General features: G+C 42.5%; 1 protein-coding gene across 1 annotated transcript; it reads left to right on the forward strand.

Annotated features, from left to right (window-relative positions):
• Window positions 1–27: 27 nt before the first annotated feature.
• LOC310987414 (STE20-like serine/threonine-protein kinase) lies at window positions 28–23,149 on the forward strand. The gene is made up of 18 exons (XM_083973642.1): window positions 28–792; window positions 2,292–2,456; window positions 6,507–6,555; window positions 6,800–6,949; window positions 9,522–9,594; window positions 9,745–9,939; window positions 10,140–10,221; window positions 11,859–11,990; window positions 12,366–13,187; window positions 13,296–13,426; window positions 13,663–13,786; window positions 16,041–16,220; window positions 18,178–18,307; window positions 18,536–18,660; window positions 18,834–19,025; window positions 19,150–19,275; window positions 19,377–19,490; window positions 21,180–23,149. The coding sequence occupies exons 1-18, from the start codon at window positions 643–645 to the stop codon at window positions 21,324–21,326; spliced, it is 3,087 nt and encodes a 1,028-aa protein (XP_083829768.1). The 5' UTR covers window positions 28–642; the 3' UTR covers window positions 21,327–23,149.
• Window positions 23,150–23,155: the final 6 nt, after the last annotated feature.

Consider the following 23,155-nt stretch of genomic DNA (forward strand, 5'->3'; position numbering starts at 1 on the left):
ACCACAACAGCCGCGCGCGAGCGTGAACGCGCACAGACACTAAATCCGCTAGATTAGTAAACTCGTCCCCACACCACGGAAAGATGGACTGTTTTGACCGTTTTAGTGAATGTTAATATTCGGACCGACTGAACTACCCGCTTTTATCCCGACGGAAACTAATGAGCCGTTCTGTGGAATACAACTATCTGGAAGAACGCCGCGCACATCTTTTCTCCTGTGGCTGTGGAAAGAGCTCACGGGGCTGTCGGGCCAGTGGGTCGTCAGGAGTTGGAACAACGACGAGCTTCGCGTACTACTTTATATTAAAATAAAACCTTGTTCAGGCAGATTTTAGATGGTAGAAGACGTCTAGGTTAACCCTTCATGACTGTTTTAGGGCTTAACAATGACCTGCGGTGTGCGAAAGAGCTGTTCTCCGGACTGGCCAAAACAGTCAAAAGCTAAGCTAGGTTTGGATCCTAACTATTATGAAAGCCACGGTCCATGTTGACCAGACGGGTATTTATTTCTAGTTGATTGGACGCATATGTTACTCCTAATACTTATCCTACAGTAACATATTGAAGGAAACCGACACTACCTTAGCGTTTTAAAGTCAATTCCTTTTGAACTATTTAACTGAATGACCCAGGTTTCAGTATGTCATTTTTTAATTTCCGTAAAATATTTAAATTGGGAGCTGAGAAGAAGAAGAAACAGTACGAGCATGTTCGCAGAGATGAGAATCCCGAGGAAGTATGGGACATAATTGGTGAACTGGGGGATGGAGCCTTTGGGAAAGTGTACAAGGTAGGTGATGTCTTTGTAGAGAAGCCTTCCCTTGTTCTTTTGTGGCAGTTTTGTGGTCTGAGTCTTTTTATATCCTCTTCACTCTCAACAATTCCTCCCTCTGATGCCTGACAGTACGTGCCAGCACTGTGACCTCAGTCTTGTATATCCATGACCCACCCACCGTCTTCAGACCAGTACACCAGACAGAGGTGGTGTTAGATATGATTACTGACCACCTCTTCTACAGTTATTATGTTTTTGTTTTGTTTTTAACCCTTCTCCAGTGGTTTGCCTGTGACAGACAGTCAAACATCATCAGATCCACAGTTGCTGGAAACTGACTTCTTCTCAAAGTAGTCCCTCTGGCAAGCAAAGTTGAGATTTTCCTGAAGTTAACGTTTCCTTGAGCACATACATCCATATATTTATCATATCCGCCCCTTGGCTTTTTTTAGATTCTCATACAACATGGTCTTGTTTATGCAGGCAAACTAGCCTGTTAATTGGCCATTTACATTTACCGAAAGCTGTCCCAGTATCAAAGCAAACCCCTTGTCATCATTTTAAAAGTGCCATTGTTTGGTCTGACCCTAATGCAAAGCTGGAGCCAGGAGCTTCATTTGCATGAGTGACAGTAAATTTGATCACGCAAGAGGGCTCTACCAAGTCCCAACCACAGGAAGTCTGTAGCTGATAATAGCAGTTTACATGTTCTTGTTTTTCTTTGTCGCCACAGGCTACGTTTGGAAGGTTTTGAAAAGGTCTTGTTACTTTATATCATACTTAGATTAAGTCTAATCTTCCCACACAGATTGCCATTTCCCAGCATTCCACTGCAGAGCTCACATGAAGTAGACGCACATTAGATGGAAGCATCTCAGTCTGTGCTCCTGGCAGTGATACTGGAATGATTTCTGCAAATAGTAAATTGCTAATTGTAGTGTTATGGTCAGTGTCAGGGCTTTGTTTGGGTTTTTTTCTAGTTGTACTGCACCTCTCCCCCGAGTCCTCATGCTCGAGTGATTTGCAAATAAACACCGGCTATCTTCTTCACTATCAAGGGGTAGATTGTATTTTTTATTTATTTTTTTGTTCTTTTTCTTTTATTTTTAAATGGCGTGTATGGCTGACCACAGCACACTGGCAGGTCACCAGGAAGTGGCTACATCCCATATCGCAGCAGCAACTTCATTGAGCACATCCTGCCTGCCGTGAAGCCCAAACAAACAGGAGAAATTTCCACTCTAACGAGACACTGTCTCATGTCTCTGCTGACTTGAGCTGGACCAAGTCAGAGTCTGATTTGTTGTTCTTACATCCTTTAATGGACCTGTCAGCATTTTCTCTGTCAAGTCCAACGTAAACCAAGCTTGGCATCACAGTGGGACTTGAATATTACGTGAAAGAACAAATACAGGTTTTCTGATTAGTCAACAGTGTTGTCTATACTGTACCAGTGGGTGGGTTAAATGACTCCTTTGGCCATACACCCGTCTAATAACACTCTCATCCTCCAGGCCATGAACAAACAGACCGGCATCCTTGCTGCAGCCAAAGTTATTGACACAAAGACTGAGGAGGAGTTGGAGGACTACATGGTGGAGATTGAAATCCTGGCCTCCTGTGACCACCAAAATATTGTCAAACTGCTTGATGCTTTCTATTATGAGAGCAAACTCTGGGTGAGTAGTGGTAACAGCTCTCCTGAGTCACTGTGTCAGTAGTGTTTCCTCTGTATCCCCAGCAGGGGAAAATATGGTGTGATCTGGAAGCTTCTTTCTGCATTACTAATTAGATCAATCTTGATATTAAAGGTACATTGTGTAGGAATTACTCCCATCTAGCGTTGTGGTTGTAGATCGCAAGCAACTCAGTCGTATTTTTCATGCTGCATTCACGTGAAATTGGGCAGACGGCAGACGGATGACAGCCGCTGCACGTAACAGCATAAACAAGCCTCTTTGTAAACAAGTGGTCCGTCAGCACGAGGCAAAACAATACACGTGACAATATGTTGTCATGGCGATGTCGTATTGTTTACCTGACCCACGTTTTACCGGCTTTCTCTCCACTTCTGTGACTAAAATGACATCTGGTTTGTTAGCGACGGCCATCTGCCCGACTGCAGGTGAATGCAGCATCAGTGTAACGCTCCATTCCTCCTCACTGCGTTACCGCGGTGACTTTTCACAGACGCCACCTCCACCTGAGCCGACAGCTCCGGTGTCTCCGCTGAGTTTCCGTGGTTTCCTACCGTCACGCTGCCACTGAACGTAAAAACATGGAGACACCACATGGCAGCCAGCACCGAGCTTACCCGCTCCATGGAGATATGAATGATATGAAAAACAGACTTTTGAACCAAATAATAGATTTTCGTGAATAGATAGCAGGAGAAGTTACACAATGTCCCTTTTAAAATGGGGAATTCATTAAAAGTTTTAGCATTTTAATTTGTTTAGCCTAAAATTGAAAAACAGGAGCAAAGGTTTTCAATTTCCCCCTAAATATGATCTATAAATTACAAATTAGTCACTCCCTGTTGTCTGATAATGATGATCATCATGCACGTTCTGCAGTATTGGCAGGCTCCTTGTCTGACTGTTCTTATCAAAATATGAGATCAAAGTTCACACGAGTAGCAGAAACAAGAATCTTTTAAAGCTGTTAATCATCATACCAGTTTATAAGTTCTATGCTATTGATATGAGCTCATTTTTAAGTGCCTCAGTCTGCCAATGTAGCCAATGCTTATTCCAAACAAAGCTGTGTGTGTAATTGGTAATCTTAAATCTCTATTGAAATTATTCATTCAGAAATCTGAATTTTATGGTAGTTGGCACCATTTAGACATCCGTGATGAACACCAGTCAGTTCTGTAGACCCCTTGGGGCAAACCTAAGTTGGTGAAAATAGATTAAACCTAACACAAGGGAAGTCCTCATAAATAAATCAATAGTATGTGTGCAGAACTCACAGTGACTGATTGAACTGAGTGAAGACTACAGGTTGGCCCTTGGGCTAAAACTGGCCTGCCAGAGGGTTCAATCCGGCATAAAAAGCATAATGTTATTGAAATGTAGTTGTACTGATAATGTACTTGTTCTTCTTTTCACTAAAACAAAGTCAAAATTAGTGTTCTCACTATTTATTGGTTATTATGCTATTATTGGTTTGATCCTTGCCTAGGGCAAGTCCGAACCAACAACATCGGTCACATAAGGAGTCGGACCGCCTTACTTCCTAGATATAAAGCCTAAACTTTGTTTTTAAAATTCATACTCCCACAAACAGAAGTATATAGACAGAAGACAGATTACAATGCCATGACTCATTTGGTCAAGTACATACAAACACATCTGAACAGCACAGTCATGGCATTATAAACACTCATGGTTACCTGAGTATTTAATTTCAGTGCTTTTCGCTGTGAGCTCGGCCCTTTTCCTCTCCATTGTCCTCAGAACAATGGTCCCAGCCCGATTGAGATTGTCTGTTGATTTTTATCTCGAACTGTGTGGCACCTGTTTGTGCAAAGATGAGAGCGTATCCAGGACATTTCCTGCAAGAGATGAAAGACTTCATTCCACACAATCCCTGGAGAGTCTAGGAGGTGGTTTACTTTATAACTGCATGTTAAATTGGTGTCACCCACTGACCTTTGTTTCCCCGCCACACTTGCAGTTGCACAGCAACATATCCTAGGGTCTGAAATCATGCTTTGGTGCCTGTGATGTAGCTGGTGTTTTCATTCTTTCAGGCCTTGAACTTAAAGGTAAGATCGTTTGCTGTGTCACATCCTCCCTCTTGGTGACACATGAATGGATTAGAAAATATGTGGGTATGTCCTTCTCAATATGTGTGTGTGTCAAATAAACAAATGAGGGAGGAAGCCATAGCCCTGGCCCATAGTTCCTCTCTGCCAGCTGCCACACTGAGAAATCACTGTGGGGGCCATTGTAACCCAGCAGAGCCACTAAAACAACATCACGCCTACAGAGAAACACTAGAATGGTCTGCGTTTTGAATAACCAAGACAGTGCAGAGACTTGAGGCATTGTATGTCTGGTAAGGGCTTTATTGTTGAAAGTGGAACAGTCTTGAAAAGCTCAACTTAAACACGGTATGTCATTGAACCTAAGCCAAAGTTGGAGTTGGTCACTCTTAGGAACTCTAGCCTTAGGGAATAGGCTGAAGCAAAGGGTGTAACCACCATCAACTACAACCAGTTGCTCAATAGTAACTAAATTGCAGAAGTGCAGCTCTTCCTGTTTCCTAAGCTGACATCAGTGTGTAGCAATGAGTTCAAGCTTAAATCAAGAAGGAGCTGCAGAGGGAGGTCATCTACATCAGCAGGTGCAGGAGTAGAGCTTCCTGCATTATGAAGGACCCACCCACCCACCCAGCAAATAGACTGTCTGTCCCCCTCCTCTCGGGCAGAAGGCCGAAGAGCTTCAAAGACAGTAGAGCTGCAACAATTAATCGATTAATCAAACAATAATTGATTATTAAATTAATTGTCAACTATTTTGATAACTGAATCATCGGTTTGAGTCGTTTTTTCAAGAAAAAAAGTCCAAATTCTCTGATTTCAGCTTCTTAAATGTGAATATTTTTGGTTTCTTTGTTCCTTTATGAAAATAAGCTGAGTCTCTCTTTGGTTTGTGGACAAAACAAGACATTTGAGGACATAATCTTGTGGTTTGGGAAACACTGATTGATATTTTATCATTTTTATTGACCAAACAACTAATCGATTAATCGATAATGATAATAACCGTAAGTTGCAGCCCTCAAAGACAGCACACAGCTCAAGTCCAGCTTCTTTCTAGAGGCTGTGAGACTGACAGACTCACCCTCTCTTGCTGCTGCTGTGGACTTTTGTTGTCCTTTTTATTCACTGCTGTCACTTTATTGCGCTGCTGGGAACTAAGTGCAAATGTCATTCCCTTCATGTGAACACGCGTTTTAGACAATAAATGAACTTTGAAACCTTGAACCTCGCGAGTAAGCATCAGGCTATAAGGCCAGCCTTGTGTTGAAGCTCAGTGGAGACAAGCTGCTACAGATGCTTCGCTGTACCTTCTGCCATAATAACCATACACTCTAGATAGACTAATCCTATTTACAGAATAAGAACTAAGGTCTGGCCATGTAGCTAGCTAGCGAGCTAGCAGCTGTGTGCAACCCTTTCCACAAAATGGCCCCAACTGGGCCAATCCTCTTACGTCAGCGGCCACTCCGAAAGCTCCTAAATGCCTTTAAGGGCTCAGCTGAGTGTTTCATTCACACAGGCTGGGTAAAGGTTCATTCTCAAGTTACCTCAGTCAAGTCAGTGGTTGAACACATGATGATGATGATGATGATGATGATGATGATGATGATGATGAAGCCCTTTGGGGTTTGCGTAAACAGTGAATGTTCCAGCAAACTAATTACAGCGAGGTTGGTCTCTGAACTTCAGAACCTTCCAGACCCTCACAATAGATTTGTAGAGCTCATTCCCTGCAGCGGCGCATTAGTGCCTCATGAACGGCCTGCACTCACCTCCATGTGAAATGTATGCAATGTGTCGCACAGTTCGCTGCTAAACTCTAAACATCAAACAGCAGAAGAAGAGTATTTTATGTTTTGTATTTTGCTGCATCCAACAAATCTGTTTTTTAATCGTGCGGGAAAAACTACATGACCAAGTCCTTTTTTTTCTCTCTCTCTCTCTCTCTCGTGGGCAGATCCTCATTGAGTTCTGTGCAGGAGGGGCTGTGGATGCCGTCATGCTCGGTGAGTCAGCATTTCCTCTTTGATCGCAGGTTTTCACCTAAAGGGAAGCTGTTCAGAAAGCAGCACTAATAACATCATTTAAAAACTGGCTAATTCAAGACCACCTGCTTATTACACTTCCCTCTCAGCATTGCATTTTATTCAAGAATGAATACAAGCAGTGCAACTTGTGATAAGGTTGCATTGGTGTATTCCTTGGTGAGGAATGCTAAGCATGCGCTTGTATGATTCTGCTCCTCTGCAGAACTGGAGAGACCTCTGACGGAGCCTCAGATCAAGGTGGTGTGTAAGCAGACTCTACAGGCCCTCGTCTACCTCCATGACAGCAAAATAATCCACAGAGACCTGAAGGCCGGCAACATCCTCTTCACACTGGAGGGTGAAGTCAAGCTGGGTAAGGTCAAAGTCACATCCAGCTGTTTAAAGGGCTTTTTCTGCTGTTTTGGTCGCTTTTTTCTCTACGGAGCTCCACCTACAGTTTGTGTTTGTGCTGAGCGCTGTAAAGCAGTCCATGTTTCTCGCGAGATGAGATCTGGCACCCTGGATTGGAGGCGCTGATCTCACAAGACTGGTTGCTTGCTTGCATAGTTCCCCTTTAACAGCAGGATGTAGATGTTTCCAGGCAGTGTAGCAATAGTCATTCAGAGCTTCAATCTATACATGCTGAGATGACTACATTGTTGTAGGATGAGAGGAGCAAAGTGTTATCTGCAGGGTGAACTGGCTGGCCTCACTGGGTCACTCATGTACTTATATTGCTTTTCAAAGGGAAAAACACCCCAACATCCCAATCCCCAACTTCTTGAAATTTTACCACTTTTTTCTAGAATTTTTAAACTTTATTTCATTTTATTTTTTTTATATGTTACCACCTTTTCTAGAACTTTAAAAAAAAAAAAAAAAAACTTTTTTTGAGAAATTTTACCAGCTTCTTCTAGAATTAAAAAAAAAAAAAAAAAACTTTTGAGGAATGTTACCACTTTTTTTCTAGAATTGTTTTTGAGAGATTTTACCACTTTTTTCTAGAAATGTTTAAACGTTTTTGGAGAAATTGTACCACCTTTTTCCAGAAATTTCTCTACAATATCTCCACATATTCATGCCTTTGGCCCTAACTTGAACATTGGCTACTAGGAAAGTAGTCAACTTTGACTATAAAAGTAAGTCTCAGAACAAATATTTGTGTATTTCTGGTGTTTGCTTCAAAATTTTGTCCAATGGGGGTCTGTGGTCTAATTTGTGTCAATTTAGGCGTCCTTGATGTAAAAATTGAATTCAATAATAAAAAAAACTGTATATCCCCGAGGGGCATTTCAAGAGCATGCCGAGCAGTTTAAATAAAAGCACTCGTAGACATGCACACGCACACACATACTTATACGTATATACTGTACATACAAAACCACAAGCATGAAATAAAAACAACTTTAAAGTTGGAGAACCAGTGGTAGCCTATAGATCATAAGAACAGCTCTGCCTCTTTGAAGTTTAGCCTTTCTAATGCAAGACGCTTACGAGTTCACATGATCCTCCATGTGAAATTCTACTATAGGCATGTAAAACAACCACAAGAACGAATGCTGTAACCATGCTGCTGTTGTTCCTACTGCAGAGGATTTACAGAAGGCTTTGACACAGGCAGTTTTATCACTTTGTGGTGCTTATTCTTCACTTTTGGCCGACACATCGATAGAGGTTAAATCAGCAGCAGAGATCTAATTGTATGGTCAGCCTGTGTCAGCTGACCCTCTTTCACAACACAGGTCACTGCCTAGCCTGAGTGAACTGCTGTTGGTGCTAGAAGTCAATTAAGGATTATTGATGTTTAAATGTCATTTTCACAGCTCACCGAAAATGTGAGAGAGAAACGGAGATAGCACGTGTGTGGGAGTGAGAACGATTGTCCTGTGAATTATTCAGCGTAGTTTAGTGTACACCGATCAGCCTTAACGTTCTGATCACCTGTCTGCTAATATATCCCACCCACTAACAGCAGCCGTGAAGAAGTGTTATTCACTGTTATTCACTTCACCTGTCAGTGTTCAGAATGTTGGGCCTGATCCATGTAAATCACAGCGTTATTGTTAAAATTGGATGCAGCACAGCACACCGAGTCTCTGTTAACGGTGAGAATTGGTTGCTATGTCATGAATGGATCCTGCATGCAAGTAAACTGCAGTCTAATAGCTCCATTAGTCTCATTCCTCTAAAATCCTAGATCCAACATTTCCCCTCAGTGCAGCTCACTGGGATCTCATCTCTCTACAAGTGTTGTAGGTGTTGTGGTCTCAAGGTTTCAATTTTCTCTCACAAAGTTTCCCCTAGATCCAGCACAGATGTTGAACAACCGTTCTCACAGGCTCTTTGACAAGAAAACTGAACTTAAGCACAGTTCACGTTCAAACAAAGAACTGTAGAAGAAGTTCACTGTGACAAATAGCGCAAAACTCTATTGTTGTATGACCCTTGCAGCCATGAAGTCAAATAGGTACGGTTATCCACAACAGTCCTGTCTTTCAGTGTGTGCACGGCACGCACACACACACATATATATCCTGCAGATGCAGTCATACTGAGAGTAAGGATGTGTGAGTCATTGCTGGTGAATAGAACAGGCTCATTACACATATTAAACACAACAAGCATATTGTCCAGTAACATGGCACACAAGCAGTTGCCTGTGCAACTGTCTGTCTTGCCTGGAAACCCATGAGCTGTTACTTGCACGCAATTTAATCATGATGTCATCATGCAAATGTAAGGAGGCCAGTAAAACTACACATGGTTTCCTAGGCTGCCTTATTTTGTGTTCATTTAGCAGACTGATGAGATTAGTAATGGCATTGCCCGAGCATACAGTACACTTTCGACCTGCAGTTCGGTTTGTGTGGCTACAGTCGGAAAAGTGAAAATGTGAGTGTTCTGCTGACTAATTTCTGGTTTGCCTCGTATCACATGTCTTTCAGCTGACTTTGGTGTGTCTGCCAAAAACACCAAAACGTTACAGAGGAGAGACTCCTTCATTGGAACGCCTTACTGGTGAGTGGAAAACAAATCAAACATGATTTCATAAGCATAAAAAAACCTTTTTACTTAGTCCACTATTACTCACTGTTCATTTTGCTTTAGTAAAGTGACACTCTTGAGTTCTTCATCTCATTCAGTGAGTTCCCCTCTCTTTCCTTCCAGGATGGCCCCTGAGGTGGTGATGTGCGAGACGTCCAAGGACCGTCCATATGACTACAAAGCTGATATCTGGTCCCTCGGGGTCACCTTGATTGAGCTGGCACAGGTTGAGCCGCCCAATCACGAGATGAACCCCATGAGAGTCCTCCTGAAAATAGCCAAGGCCGATCCTCCTACCCTGATGCAGCCGTCTCGCTGGTGAGTCACAGCGCCAAGCTTTATCGCCCTGTCGGGGACAAGGATGAGCAAGCCCTGGGGTTTCCATCTGAAATGTCCATTCCATCTAGATATTGATCAATGTTTGAGACTCTAGAGGTGTTTAGAGATCCTTGATGAAACAAGATACTTTTTAGACCAGAATTAAGTCTATTGTTTGTTCTGTCACTTTTACCCTTTAGGTCCCCAGACTTCAGTGATTTCCTAAAGCGCTGTCTGGACAAGAATGTGGACAACAGGTGGAACGCGCCTCAACTTCTGCAGGTGCCTTTTTCTTCAATGTTCACACATTGTTTCCATTCTCAAGCTCTGAACCTTTTTTTTTTTTTGGGACTATCCATCAGTTCCCACTAGGAGTGGTGGAAAAAAAACGATACAGCATAGTATCGCAATATTTAGAATGGCAATATTGTATTGATATACGGACACCAAGCATCAATCTAAACAGACTAAGAAATGTATCTTATTAGAAAAAACAGATGTAAACAAAGTTTGCATTTGCAGTTGAAAAAAGTTGATAAACCGCAATATATCGCAGCATATTGTAATATTTTTAATATCGCAATTATGTAGTATTGAGCAAAAGTATCGTGATAATATCAAATCACCTGGCCTCTGGTGATTCACAAACCTGGTTCCCACACCGTACCTCGTCGTTTAAATCAAGAGCTAATCCCTGTCCCCTGCAGCTGCCACTCAGAGTGTAAGTAGCAGAGTCCTAGACGGCAGCTGTCCACCTGCCTGCTGTCAGGTACTGTAGCATGTAGCCAGACTGACACTCATCCCTTTGTGCTCGAGTCGACGTCACCTGAGCGGGATTTTCTTTTTCCACTGGGTTGAAGGTGCTCAGCCAAGTCACAGCCACTACTTACTTCCAGAGAGGCAATAAGGACTCATCCCAACACAGACAAGAAACCCTGCACACCTCTGCAGCTAAAGGGATCGTTCTGCGCCGAAGAAGAATCAATGGGCAAAATACAAATACAAATACAAAACCGCAGCCTGCCACCGATGAAGGTTTTGATATCAAAGAAGCTGCATATTCTAAGGCCTGCGATAGAATACGTACAGAAGATTTCTAAGCCGCAGAAGGTGAGGCTGACGCGACATCGTTTGTAGAGTTATCTGGCTTTGCATTGAAGACGCTTTCTGGTATATTTATTTAATTTGTTTATTGTCAAGTGTGCTCAGACAGGCAGGTGAAAATCCCCAAGAGAGACAGTGGAACGGAAGAGTGCAGAGAATAACTGTTTGCAGTGTGTGTGTTTGTTGGATTTATGTTGTTGTGTCTTATGTCGTCCAAATAGCTGCCATCCTTTTAGGCTACTGCACTTTACATTTAAATCTGTGGTGTTAAGTGTTTGGCTTTGACTGCAGCAGGTAAAATGCTGTGTAGCATATGATGTGCTGACATTCAAATCAAATCTTGATTTATAATCATGTTATTTTTAGAGTGGTCAAAATAGGTTATTGATTTCAATTACTTGATTATGAAGAATGCATCAGTTATAAATGAATGCAAATGAATCACATGCTGTGACAGAGGGAGCCTGTAAGATCTTTTTGTCCTTTGAGGATAATTAATTAAACGACAAACAAAACTATCAATTCATTTGAAGATCTTTCAGACTTCAATGTGCCGTTGCCAGATTTCTGATGAGGACAGTTGAGATGAGGAATCAGCAGGTGATCAGCTGCTCTTTCACTTAAAAAAAAACACAAAACACAACAGCAGCATGAAACATAAGCTGTGCTGGGAGGGACACAGACATTATGTTTACATCAAATATTGATACACACATGTCTGATTTAATTCTGATGAATTAATCATAACGCACATTATTCATTAGATGTTTGTTTTCAAATCACTTGACATCCCTGGTTATTTGTCCTGTGCACAGCATCCATTTGTGACCAGCGTGATAGACAGCAAACCACTGAGGGAGCTGATCGCTGAGGCCAAGGCTGAGGTCACCGAGGAGATTGAAGAGCACAAAGAGGAAGAGGAGGAAGAAGACACAGAGGCACATCTGGTGAGCAATCAGCAGCTTCGATCAACCATCACAAATGACTCCTTAAACAGAAGTCAAATGTTTGTTTGATTTATTTATTTATTCTATTAGTCTAAATATTAATGTAAAGGAATCGGGGCCTTTCAGGGATTTTTTTTAAGTTACTGATTATTTTGCCAATTATCTTATGATTATGATATTATATTATTATTATATATCATATAATATAGTATATTATATGACTTTCCCAGAATACAAGTTGGCATAGTTTGTTGATTTTACATTTTAATTTGTTAAAGAACCTTTTTTTTGTTGTTTGTGTGTGTTTGTTTGTTTGTGGCTTATTTTTTGCCTTTACCACTGTGTCTTAATTTGTCATTTCTACCTGTGCTTCAGGGCCACAAACGCGCCCGGTCTGATGTCAGCGTTGCCAGCTCTGAGGATGAGAAGGTTCCCCTCTCTCCGTCCAACCTGGAATCAGTCCCTGAGAAGATCGAGCCAGCTCTGCCAGTTCTGCCAGTTCCGCCCGCGCCGACGCCCGCTGATGCCGGCGAGGCCAACACTGTGGTGGAGACCAGTCTAGTGGAGGAGCCTGCCGCCCCTGCAGCAGAACAGAGTCCAGAGGAAGCTCCAGACGCTCCTGCTGAGGATGGAGAGGTGGAACAGAAACCTGCGGAGGAGAAGCTTCCAGAGGTAGGAGCAGATGAAGAGACTCCAGAAAAAGAGAGCGAACCAGAGCCGCCCGTGAAGGAAATGCAGCAGCTCGAGATCGCCGTTGAAGATGAAAAGGAGGTGGACACGGCCGAGGTTCCGGCCGATCAGGAGGAGGCCACCACAGGGAACTCCGAGGTCACTGAGGCTCCACAGGAGGAAGTGGCGCCTGTAGTGGAGGAATCAAAAACACCAGCAGAGGTGGAGGTGAAGGAGGTGAAAGAGGAGGAGGACGACGAGGAGCGGTACAAACATCTGAAGGTGACACTGACACTACCAGAGCAAGATAAAGTCGTCCCAAAAGAGGAGAATGGAGAGAAACCCACAGAGAAGGATCAAATAAATGCAGAAGACGAGAAGAAAGTTCCAGACAAAGCTAAGGATGAGAAGGAGAGAGATTCTGACTCGGGGAGGGGCTCAGCTGCAGATAACAGCAGCGGAGACCTCAATCTGTCCATCTCAAGCTTCCTGTCCAAGACTAAAGAGCCTGGATCTGTTTCCATTCAGGTAACACACACACAGAACACGAATACAGGAATACAACATCTGTCTGAGTCCTGACGCCCTGTTGTATGATGTCATCATGTACACTACTCTTTGTCGTTGTTTTTCCAGGACACCAAACGTCAGAAGAAGACACTGAAAAAGACTCGTAAATTCATGGTGGATGGAGTGGAGGTCAGCGTGACAACGTCAAAGATCGTCACCGACAATGACACCAAGAATGAAGAGATGAGATTCCTGAGGTATTCACATGCATTCACTTTCTGTACATACACCCAGTGTATCAGTTTCACACAGACACAATGGAAATGAGTTGTATATGAAGGAACCTTTTTTATTTTTATTGTACTTCAGTTCACTTCTCACCTTTCAGAACTCAGCAGAGCACTCCACTTAAGTTGACACGTGTTCACCACAGTGTTTCTTCCTCCACTCCCTTCCACTCCCTTCCGTCTTTCTCTCCTCCTGTCTTCTCCAGGCGCCAGGAGCTGAGGGAGCTGCGTCTCTTGCAGAAAGAGGAGCAGAGGTCCCAGCAGCAGCTCAGCAACAAGCTCCAGCAGCAGAAAGAACTCATCTACCGCCGCTTCGAGCAGGAGACCACAGTAAGTCAGCGGACCAGAACTGACGGAGCTGAGGCAGCTACACTTCTTTAAAAATGTATGATCCTAGATGTACCAACAGAATTGAAATTGTCCGTCTAAATACTCTCCAGAGAACTGTGGCTTTCAGTGAACTGCTGAGCAACACTTTGCTTAAATGTCCGTAACCAGGTCCTGGGGTTTTTATTTCAGTCTTCCCTATGTTGTTGGTTGTTGTCATTCTTACATGACCGTTTTTTCACTCTCTTCGTTCATTGACGTTCATGGAAAATAGGAAACAGGAAATAGGAAAGTCAAAGCAGTGTTGTCAAATTGGCGACTTTCTCGCTAAGTCTGGTGACTTTTTTTTTTTCGTCAAAAGCGACTAGCGACAATCTTAACGACTTTTCCCGGTGTTGTTAAAGACGTTTCTGGTTTGGAGACTCGGACGTGAAAGCACATATCACTGCTGTCTTCAACGAGCAGCGGCTGCTGCCGTAAGCCCCGTCCCCGTCCCCGTCCCAAAGCACTCACCAGCTGTCAGTCTCACAGGAGTACTATATAATCGGCTTGAGCTGGGGCCATGTATACACGGATTGAATGTGGATCACTTTATTTAGCGTTCATGTATACAGATCGAATAAGATTCATTTTATCCGATTGTTTTCAATCAGTTTGAGGAAAACACTGCATGTAAACGCAGCTATTGTGTCAGAGAATCAGTTGAGCTGTTCAACAAATTCACTTTTTAGGCTGATGCTTCAAATGGTCCCCTATAGGGCTGCAACTAACGATTATTTTCATTATCAGTGTTTCCCAAACTACAAGATGACGTTCTCAAACGTCTTGTTTTGTCCACAAACCAAAGACAGACTCAGTTTATTGTCATAAAGGAACAAAGAAACCAGAAATATTCACATTTAAGAAGCTGAATTCAGAGAATTTTGACCTTTTTTTTCTTTAAAAAAATATTCAAACCGATTATGTGATTATTAACATTAACACAGTAACCCACTTCACAGGACTTTGAAGAACTGATTGAGTCATAAAGGAAGACACAGACACACATGCCCTTTGAACTGACACTGTTCTATTACTATCAGTGCTGTCATCTCTCTTTCTAAGCCCATTGATGGCTTTGCCCTGAAGAGGAAGAAGTTAAATGGGGCAACTTTTGCTTCCGCATTAAAAAAAAAAAAGCACTGAATAATCATATTCACCTGACACTCTACATTGATCTATTGATATTAATGTATATTTTTGTCACGCCTCACTTAAAAAAAAGGAGGGGGAAAGAATTTGTTAGTGATTCAAAACCTTCCAGGAAGTCTTCATTTCAGTGAAGCCTGAGGTCCAGACAACTTGTCTAGTTTTTAGTTTTATTTATTCATTTTATTTGAATGAGACGATACAGTTTTGTGTTGCACAGAGTTTACAGATGTCGCAAATTTTCAGCTCCTGGAGGTTGTGTAATGAGAGGAGGATCTGGTGCAGCCCATAAGGAGCTGACGATGAGTCATCCAAGTGTTACTTTGCTCCTTTGTGCAGAGATCAAGATTCTGTAGTTCAGGGTTAGGTGTATGTGATGCGTTCTTGCACACTTTGTCCTATCAGTCAGTGTTTGCAATTTAGCAGATAAACAAACTCCTTTATTTGCAATTTTCATCTTGGACGTTCAATGTAAAGCACAGGTCTGGTCCAGGAGCTGGCTGGGCTGTGTGATCAGCCCTGTGAAAACAGCAGCACAGTTCTGCCCAGTGCCATTATCTCAGTACACCTGGTGTATGAATGAGCCTTGGACACAGGCTGGTTGTGAACAACAAAAGTTGCTGTGTGACTGTGTGAATGACAACTTGATTCAGCCCAGCTGTCATTAGTCAGTGGTGGACAGGACTGTGGCAACCATATCAACCATACTGTTTTTTTGTGTGTATTCTTATATGTAGTGTGCAATGTTTCTATTTTCCATACATTGCATTACATTAAGTAGTGTTTATAAATGTGTGTCCATGAGCAGTTAATGCAGTAGTTATATTCCTCTGAACAGTTCCATGATAAAGGTTGTCATCAGGTGTCTTTTAATAGTGACACATACTGTACTAATGGCATCCCAGTTCTGTATGAGTCAGCTTTAATATGTATTTTGTTATTTGTCTGTCATCTGAAAGTGTCAGTTTACACTTTACACAGTATAAGCACAAAGCGCAGACTTGCTCCTTCTTCTTCTTCTGTCGGTGTCAGTGCTTTGACATGGCGTGGCCCTCTGTGTGTTCTCCAGAGTAAGAAGCGTCAGTATGACCAGGAGGTGGAGAACCTGGAGCGGCAGCAGAAACAGACCATCGAGAGGCTGGAGCAGGAGCACACCAACCGGCTCAGGGACGAGGCCAAACGCATCAAAGCCGAGCAGGACAAAGAGCTGGCCAAGTATCAGAACATGCTGAAAAACCGCAAGAAAGAGGTGAGAACACGGATCGCCCTCCCTTGAACTTTTTAACTGTAAAGAAGACTGGGGAGCTCATACAGAGTCTGTTTATAGCAGGTTGTCTTGATAAGCACACAAACACCCATCTCTCTGATCTGTCTTGTCTTTTTACGTAAGCTCCGGAGCTAAATCAGTCTGGGCTGCCACTCCTCATTTATTTTCTCACACAGTTCTAATCTTATCACAGTGTTTGTCACTTGACCCTTTTTATTGATCGTTGTTGGCCTGACACAGGGCAGACAGGAGGTGGGACTGTCTCCAAAGCACGTGACAGATGCTATCATGAAACATAGTAAAGGGATATTTTCAACATTTTTAGCCTATTGCCATAATCCCTATAGTTTTAGCAGTAGTTCATTACCTTCAATTGTCAATGCAAGCTATTTTTAGATCAGCGGGGCAGAGACACGAGCTGTTCAACTAACACAATGGAGGCTCATGGTACTTCTAAGTTAAAGGTAATGAACCTACTCCTAAAACTATTAGGATTATGGCAATAGGCCAATTTGCCAAAATGTTGAAATATCCCTTTAAGGAGGATGTTATCCATGCCGCACCAGAGGAGGTAATAATCAGGGCTGGTTTGCAGTGGATTTCTTTCCCAACTGTGTTTTACTCTGCGGTTTTATCATGGACTTTTCCCCACCCTGCAAACTTTCCGACCTGAGCTTGGATTACACACCACAGACTCAAAATGAATAGCGTGTGTGTGTGCGGTGTTTAGTGAAACGTGCAGGAGGGTAATGTACTGTGATCCACAGGGAGTCGCCGGTGTTATGATTCAGTCCTTTCAGTTGTCCTCCAGCACCCTGTGCAACGCTCCCACACAGGATGTAAGTGAAACCCCCCGTGTGTGTGTTTTCAGTTTGGGAATCCGGCCTCATTAATCATTCTTTTTAACTTTACACACACATTTTTCTGCACAGTATATTTCCCTGAGAACATGTGATTATATTTGATTAGGGCGCTCTGTAGATATGTAGCAGAGGTGAGCTTGAAAATGATTGTAGTACAACAACAACAACAACAACAACAAGTGCTATACCAGAGTGTTAAATGTCAAGCTCCTCCAGGCCAGCTGAGCCAAGTAGGCCGGATTAATGTGAGGGACAAGCAGGTGAAACAGTACTGCTGGTTCTAACTGTCTGGTTCATCGGCTCAAGCTGGATTTAGCCGGAGGTAAACTTGGCCTGTAGGACAGCAAAGACAGAGGACAGGACAGATGCTGAAGGTGCTTCGCTAATGAGACTAAGATAGACTCAGGGTGTATTCAGACACGTGACTCCTTTGTTCTGATTCAGGAGTTACAACAATACAATTGTTGCATTTTTCTTTTGGGTGGTTTGTGTTCACACGGTAACAGTCCCAAAGTTTGAAACGAATGCCATGCGCGAACCGACTGTTCTCTCATTGGTCAGAAGAAATCTTACCTGGAAGGAGGAGTTTACAAAGGAAAAACAACAACCATGGAACATCAGCAGCGTGTCGCGTGTTGTGTCGGTTGATGAGTTGATTACGTTCTCACTGTAAACGAACCGCTCCAGGGCTCGAATGGAAATGAGACCAGGCCTTCTTGGCGATCTCAGCCGGCTTGTTTTATCCCGCATTCGAGCTTTTGCTTTGTGCTTTGTTCACGTGACCTATCCACCCGATCTTTGGGGTTTAAACGCTCCCTGTTTCAGAACAACTGCTCCAAACGAACCAGGTCTGAATACACACTTACTTAGACTACTTTATCGTCCGTTAAACTTTCATAAAATGGAAATGTGTCTTCAGCAATGGCCTGAAACACAACACAGGTGACATTATACAGAGTAATAAATATAAATAAGAGATAAACAGACTATAAAACAGACTATAAAATCAATTTGTCATTGTTTGTTGTGTATGGAGTCGCAGTGCTTGTCTCTGATTTTAATCTGCGTGTGTCTAGGAACAAGAGTTTCTCCAGAAGCAGCAGCAGGATCTGGACAGCGCTCTGAAGAAGATCATCCAGCAGCACAAACATGAGCTGGCCACCATTGAGAGAGACTGTCTCAACCACAAGCAGCAGCTTCTCCGAGGTAAAATCAATATCCTGCCAGATGACTCACGTCATGTGTGAAATGTGTGTGCATGTCATTTTTATGGCTTGTAAGTAACAAAGTCATAGACGGTTGTAGCTCAGGCTTTTTAATCCAGCTTTTTAATATTGGTACAAAATTGTCCAAATGAGACCACAAACTTTGGTGAACTGCCAGTGAATCACTCATTCAGCTTTGTCTTTTCTCGACTTGCTTGTTCACATACAGCACGGGAGGCTGCTATGTGGGAGCTGGAAGAGCGCCATCTGCAGGAGAAACACCAGCTGTTCAAACAACAGCTGAAAGACCAGTACTTCATGCAGAGACACCAGCTGCTCAAGAGACATGAGAAGGTACAGACCCGATGGCAGCCTTGAGAAATCTTTGATCATTCTTCCAACCTCTAAAAAGCCAGCCACGATGAGATGTGTAATGTTGTGTATAAAGGTTGAAAAAGTTCCTCCATCAACCCCCTTTCCATCTTTCACACCTGTATGTGCATGCCCCTCCCCCCCCCCCCCTGCAGGAGATGGAGCAGATGCAGCGCTACAACCAGCGTCTGATCGAGGAAATGAAGAACAAGCAGACGCAGGAGAGAGCCAGGCTGCCCAAAATCCAGCGCAGCGAGGCCAAGACCCGCATGGCCATGTTCAAGAAGAGCCTTCGCATCACCGGAGCTGCCATCACCCCCGAGCAGGAGAGGGAGAAGGTCAAACAGGTAACAAGGGACAATGGTAGAAATCAAACGGAACTAGTTTTACATAGTCTGAGGGTAGACAAAGGTGAGAGTTCTGAGGGTAGACAACAAACTGTGAGGCCTAATTGTTATTTGTGTTTTCCAGTTTGCAGCTCAGGAGGAGAAGAGGCAGAAGAACGAGAGGCTCCACCAGCACCAGAAACATGAAAACCAGATGAGAGATCTGCAGCTGCAGTGTGACGCCAACATCCGAGAGCTTCAGCAGCTGCAGGTAAATACTACACTACACATTAAAAATGATCCATTAGTCACATGGGCTGTTGTTTTTACTGTAGTTCTTATTTAATACTTTGACCTTCATGTGTTTGTCAGAATGAGAAGTGCCACCTGCTGATTGAACATGAGACCCAGAAGCTGAAGGAGCTGGACGAGGAGCACAGTCTGGAGCTAAAGGAGTGGAGGGAGAAGCTTCGACCCAGGAAGAAGGTGAAGTATCAAATCAGCCTGTGGATTTCAAGCTTCCCCATATATACGTAAAGGCAGCCTGAGATACATCTAACACAATAAGTCACGTTTTCGTATAGTTTCTCTTCAATGATCTTTATGCTGAAGACACACACTCAGGTGCTATGGATGACATAACAGCTCAAAAAACACTGATGGAAACCAAACTAAAAAGTGCTTAGATATGAAAGTGACATTATGCTGAAATACCTAACAATTAGAGTTCCCAGCGGGTCTGAGAATCCACATCCCAAGGTGGACTCGCCCAACATCGCCACGTACAGGCCTCCAACCAGCGCCATGAGGAGGCTGGTTGTGTACCATAGAGAAGAGAGTCGCAGCAAACTCTATTCATGGTTCTGACCCCTCTCTCTCCCATTGGTCACAAATATACATTTTTTTTAGAACTTTTTATTTAAAATTTTTTGTCATTTTATTTTACATTTCCTGACATATGGCTTCATATAATAAATAGATGACAAAATAGGAATTAAATACTAAGAGTATAAATAAATAGATAAAGTAAAAGTAAAAAATAAAAATAGGTAATAAAACACATAAATCCATACATAAACACACACACACCTTCATGCACATATACACACATACATACATATACATTAAGATAAGGAGGTAAGTATGATTACAAATATACATTTTAACAAGGAGAGAAAGTCTTGGAGAGGCTGAGTGCAGGCGGTCACTGTCTGCTCACACACTGCTGTCTCAGACTTTTTCTTCCTCCAAAGCCCGACCTGACCAGTTAGTATAAATGGTCAGTTCCAACCCAGCCCATGGGATCAGGGATCTTTTTCGGGTCACATTCAGGCTTGAGCTGAAATTGAGAGCCCTACTATCAATTATTTCATATGATCTTCAACAGCAGTCATAGATTAATTTATTTTCGGCGGGACTGCAGCTTCAGTTATACGTAGGATGCTACGTATAACAGAGCTTTTAGCTAATACCATCTCCATCCATCCATATAGGGACGGTCACCACGGTTGGGTTGTGGTGGCAGACCCCCCTCAGTGCTTTATGTTCATGTTATTCCAGATACTGTAGTAAATCTCCAGTGTGTTGTGGGTCTCCACCAGGGCCTCCTGTAGTTTGACCTACCTGGAAAAGCTCCAGTGGGAGGTGCCCAGGAGGCGTGGTGATCAGGTGTCTGAGCCTGAGCAGCTGCTCTTGTCCCAGCTCCCTCAGGATGTCAGCCCCCCCCCCCCCCCGGTCTATAAGACACCCTGCCACAGATCTGCCTGTCAGTTTCATACTCCACTTTACCCTCTTGTGTGAACAAGACCTTGAGATACTTCAACTTCCTCCTCCAGGCAGAAACTCTCTCTCAACCTGAAGAGAGAAATCCATCCCTCCCTGGCAGAGAGCCATGACCTGCTTTTCCAAACCTAGCCTTCACTCACAGATGTGATTAGATACTTGGCAGTGAAAGAAGAAAAAAAACACTTTTCTTCTGTGATCACACTTTCTGTCAGAGATGTTCCTTATTTTGAACAAAGACTGAGTTTGTGAGAAGATTGCAGTCTTACAAACTCTTTATTACTTTGGTCACTCGCAGTAGACGGTAAAAAATAAAACAAGACCAAAGTTGATTACCTGGCTCAACAACGAATTGGCAAGTGAAACTAATATGTTTTCCTCTGTGTCCCACAGGCGCTGGAGGAAGAGTTTGCCAGGAAGCTTCAGGAACAGGAAGTGTTCTTTAAGATGAGCGGAGAGTCCGAGTGCCTTAACCCCTCCAACCAGAGCCGCATCTCCAAGTTCTACCCCATCCCCAGCGTCCACTCCACCGGGTTCTAGGAAGAACCTTCGTACATATGCAGTCTCCACACAGTGGACACACATGGACATAAAGCGCACACACTTGTGAAGAGAGTAAAGACTGAACCTGTGCTGCCTTGCCCTCACCCTGACAGCTGTCTCTGGCAGAGTTCCTCATCTGTCTGCAGGACGGTTATTTTGCTCATTTTGATTTTATCACACTATTACTGAAGGAGAATTATGAATGAGAATCTCAGATTTAGTGCTTCAGTCATCACCTCAAAACTCCAAAAGTGAAGTAGCTTTTTGTCCAAACTTCTTGTGTTTAATTTTTTTTTTTTTTTTTTCATTTTTTATAAAAACTCCAGTGCCTGTAGAATCGGATGTTTTTGGCTTTTAAATCCAAACGGTTTATGATTATCATTTGCTGCTCAATTTAGCTCTAAGTTAGCCTCTTGCACTAAGGAAATAATTTTTTACACCACTATTTGGTTAAATATGAAGTAGCAGTCTTATTATTTATAATTGATCATCAAATAGAATGTATTTCTGATACAGAAGAAGGAGTGCAGTCTTTAATATTACTCTAAATGAAGGAATGATGATACACTATATTTTTATTAGGTCATTCATGTCTGTCTGTTAGAGAGGTTGAGACGTCCATGCAGTCATGTGACACATTAAGGGTTAAAATAACAGCATTATTTCAATGCAAGGTGTGGGAGCTTCTTCCAGCAGAGATGATTCCTTCTTTCAGGGTTTTTCCTTCTTCAGAATGCCTTTGTGTTTCAAGCACTCAAGGCTTGAGACGACTGTAAAGCAAACAAGAAGTACATGGTGTAAACCATTAGTTACTGTGCTGCATATGATGGAGGAAGAGTGGAGGTGGTGTTTACATACAGAGACTAAGAATCACTGTTAATTGGACACTAGGAAGTGACATCAGTGGCTGTCGAACAAGCATTTAATGAACCTGTTTCTTGGTCTCTTTTTTTTTTTTTTTTTTTAAGGTGACATCAGTTTTACTATTATCAAGCAAAAGTAATGTAACTGTAGGAGTAAGTTTTTCAGGGAGGAATCAAAATTTTCATTGATGTCTGTCACTTCTGTAAAATGTGTCATATCTGAGGCCTGAGTGCCACCAAACCATAAACCACTATTATTTCAACTAAGTGGGGAAAAAACAGAATCTAACCTACAATTGTAGTTGATGATGCGTCCCTCATATTTGCTTTGGTTTTCTTCTTGGTTTACCACCAGGTGTATTACTGGTAGGCCTGCATGGCTTCTGTCTCTTGTTTTTATTGAAATGATAATACCTTTTTCATTGATATCCTAGTTAATAGCCTTAATACTTAAGAATTATATATTTGTACCCGTCATGACCACCTTTAAAGATTTTGGTCAAACTCTTGGTTTCATGAAGCATTGTGAATGATTTTCCTTCAACTGTATTCAAGAAAAACAGACCATCAGCTCTGAGGAAAAGTTTTTATTGTGTGATATTTAAAGGAAGTTGATGCAAAAAAAAAGAAAAAATGGACCTGACTGGTTTAGGCCATGTTCACATCTGATTGGTTCATTTTTATCATCTCATTTTTCTCTGATTGGCTTTAAAGTTCTCAAATGTATTTAATAACTGAGCTGTTGTGTATAAATGTACTGAAGGAGTGCTGTGCACCATTTGCAAAACTTTCTCAAAAGCTACTGTATGAAAAAGCACAGTGTAGTGAAGCTAACCTGCACACACAGACTAAATCACTCTGGTCAATTCTTGTCCTGTTTGTCAGATAGAAACTGTAAACTGATTAAATTCTGAATGTTGTCTGAAAAAAACAAAACAGTGATCCATATTAAAATCATTAGGC

The sequence above is a fragment of the Trachurus trachurus genome (assembly GCF_905171665.1).
Source record: "Trachurus trachurus genome assembly, chromosome: 1".
Classification (NCBI taxonomy): domain Eukaryota; kingdom Metazoa; phylum Chordata; class Actinopteri; order Carangiformes; family Carangidae; genus Trachurus; species Trachurus trachurus.

Coding starts and splice junctions, on each gene's coding strand:
- LOC310987414 (XM_083973642.1), top strand. CDS start 643: ATGTCATTTTTTAATTTCCGTAAAATATTTAAATTGGGAGCTGAGAAG. Junction 9,595..9,744: donor TTCATTGGAACGCCTTACTG/GTGAGTGGAAAA, acceptor CTTTCCTTCCAG/GATGGCCCCTGAGGTGGTGA. Junction 11,991..12,365: donor AAGACACAGAGGCACATCTG/GTGAGCAATCAG, acceptor CCTGTGCTTCAG/GGCCACAAACGCGCCCGGTC.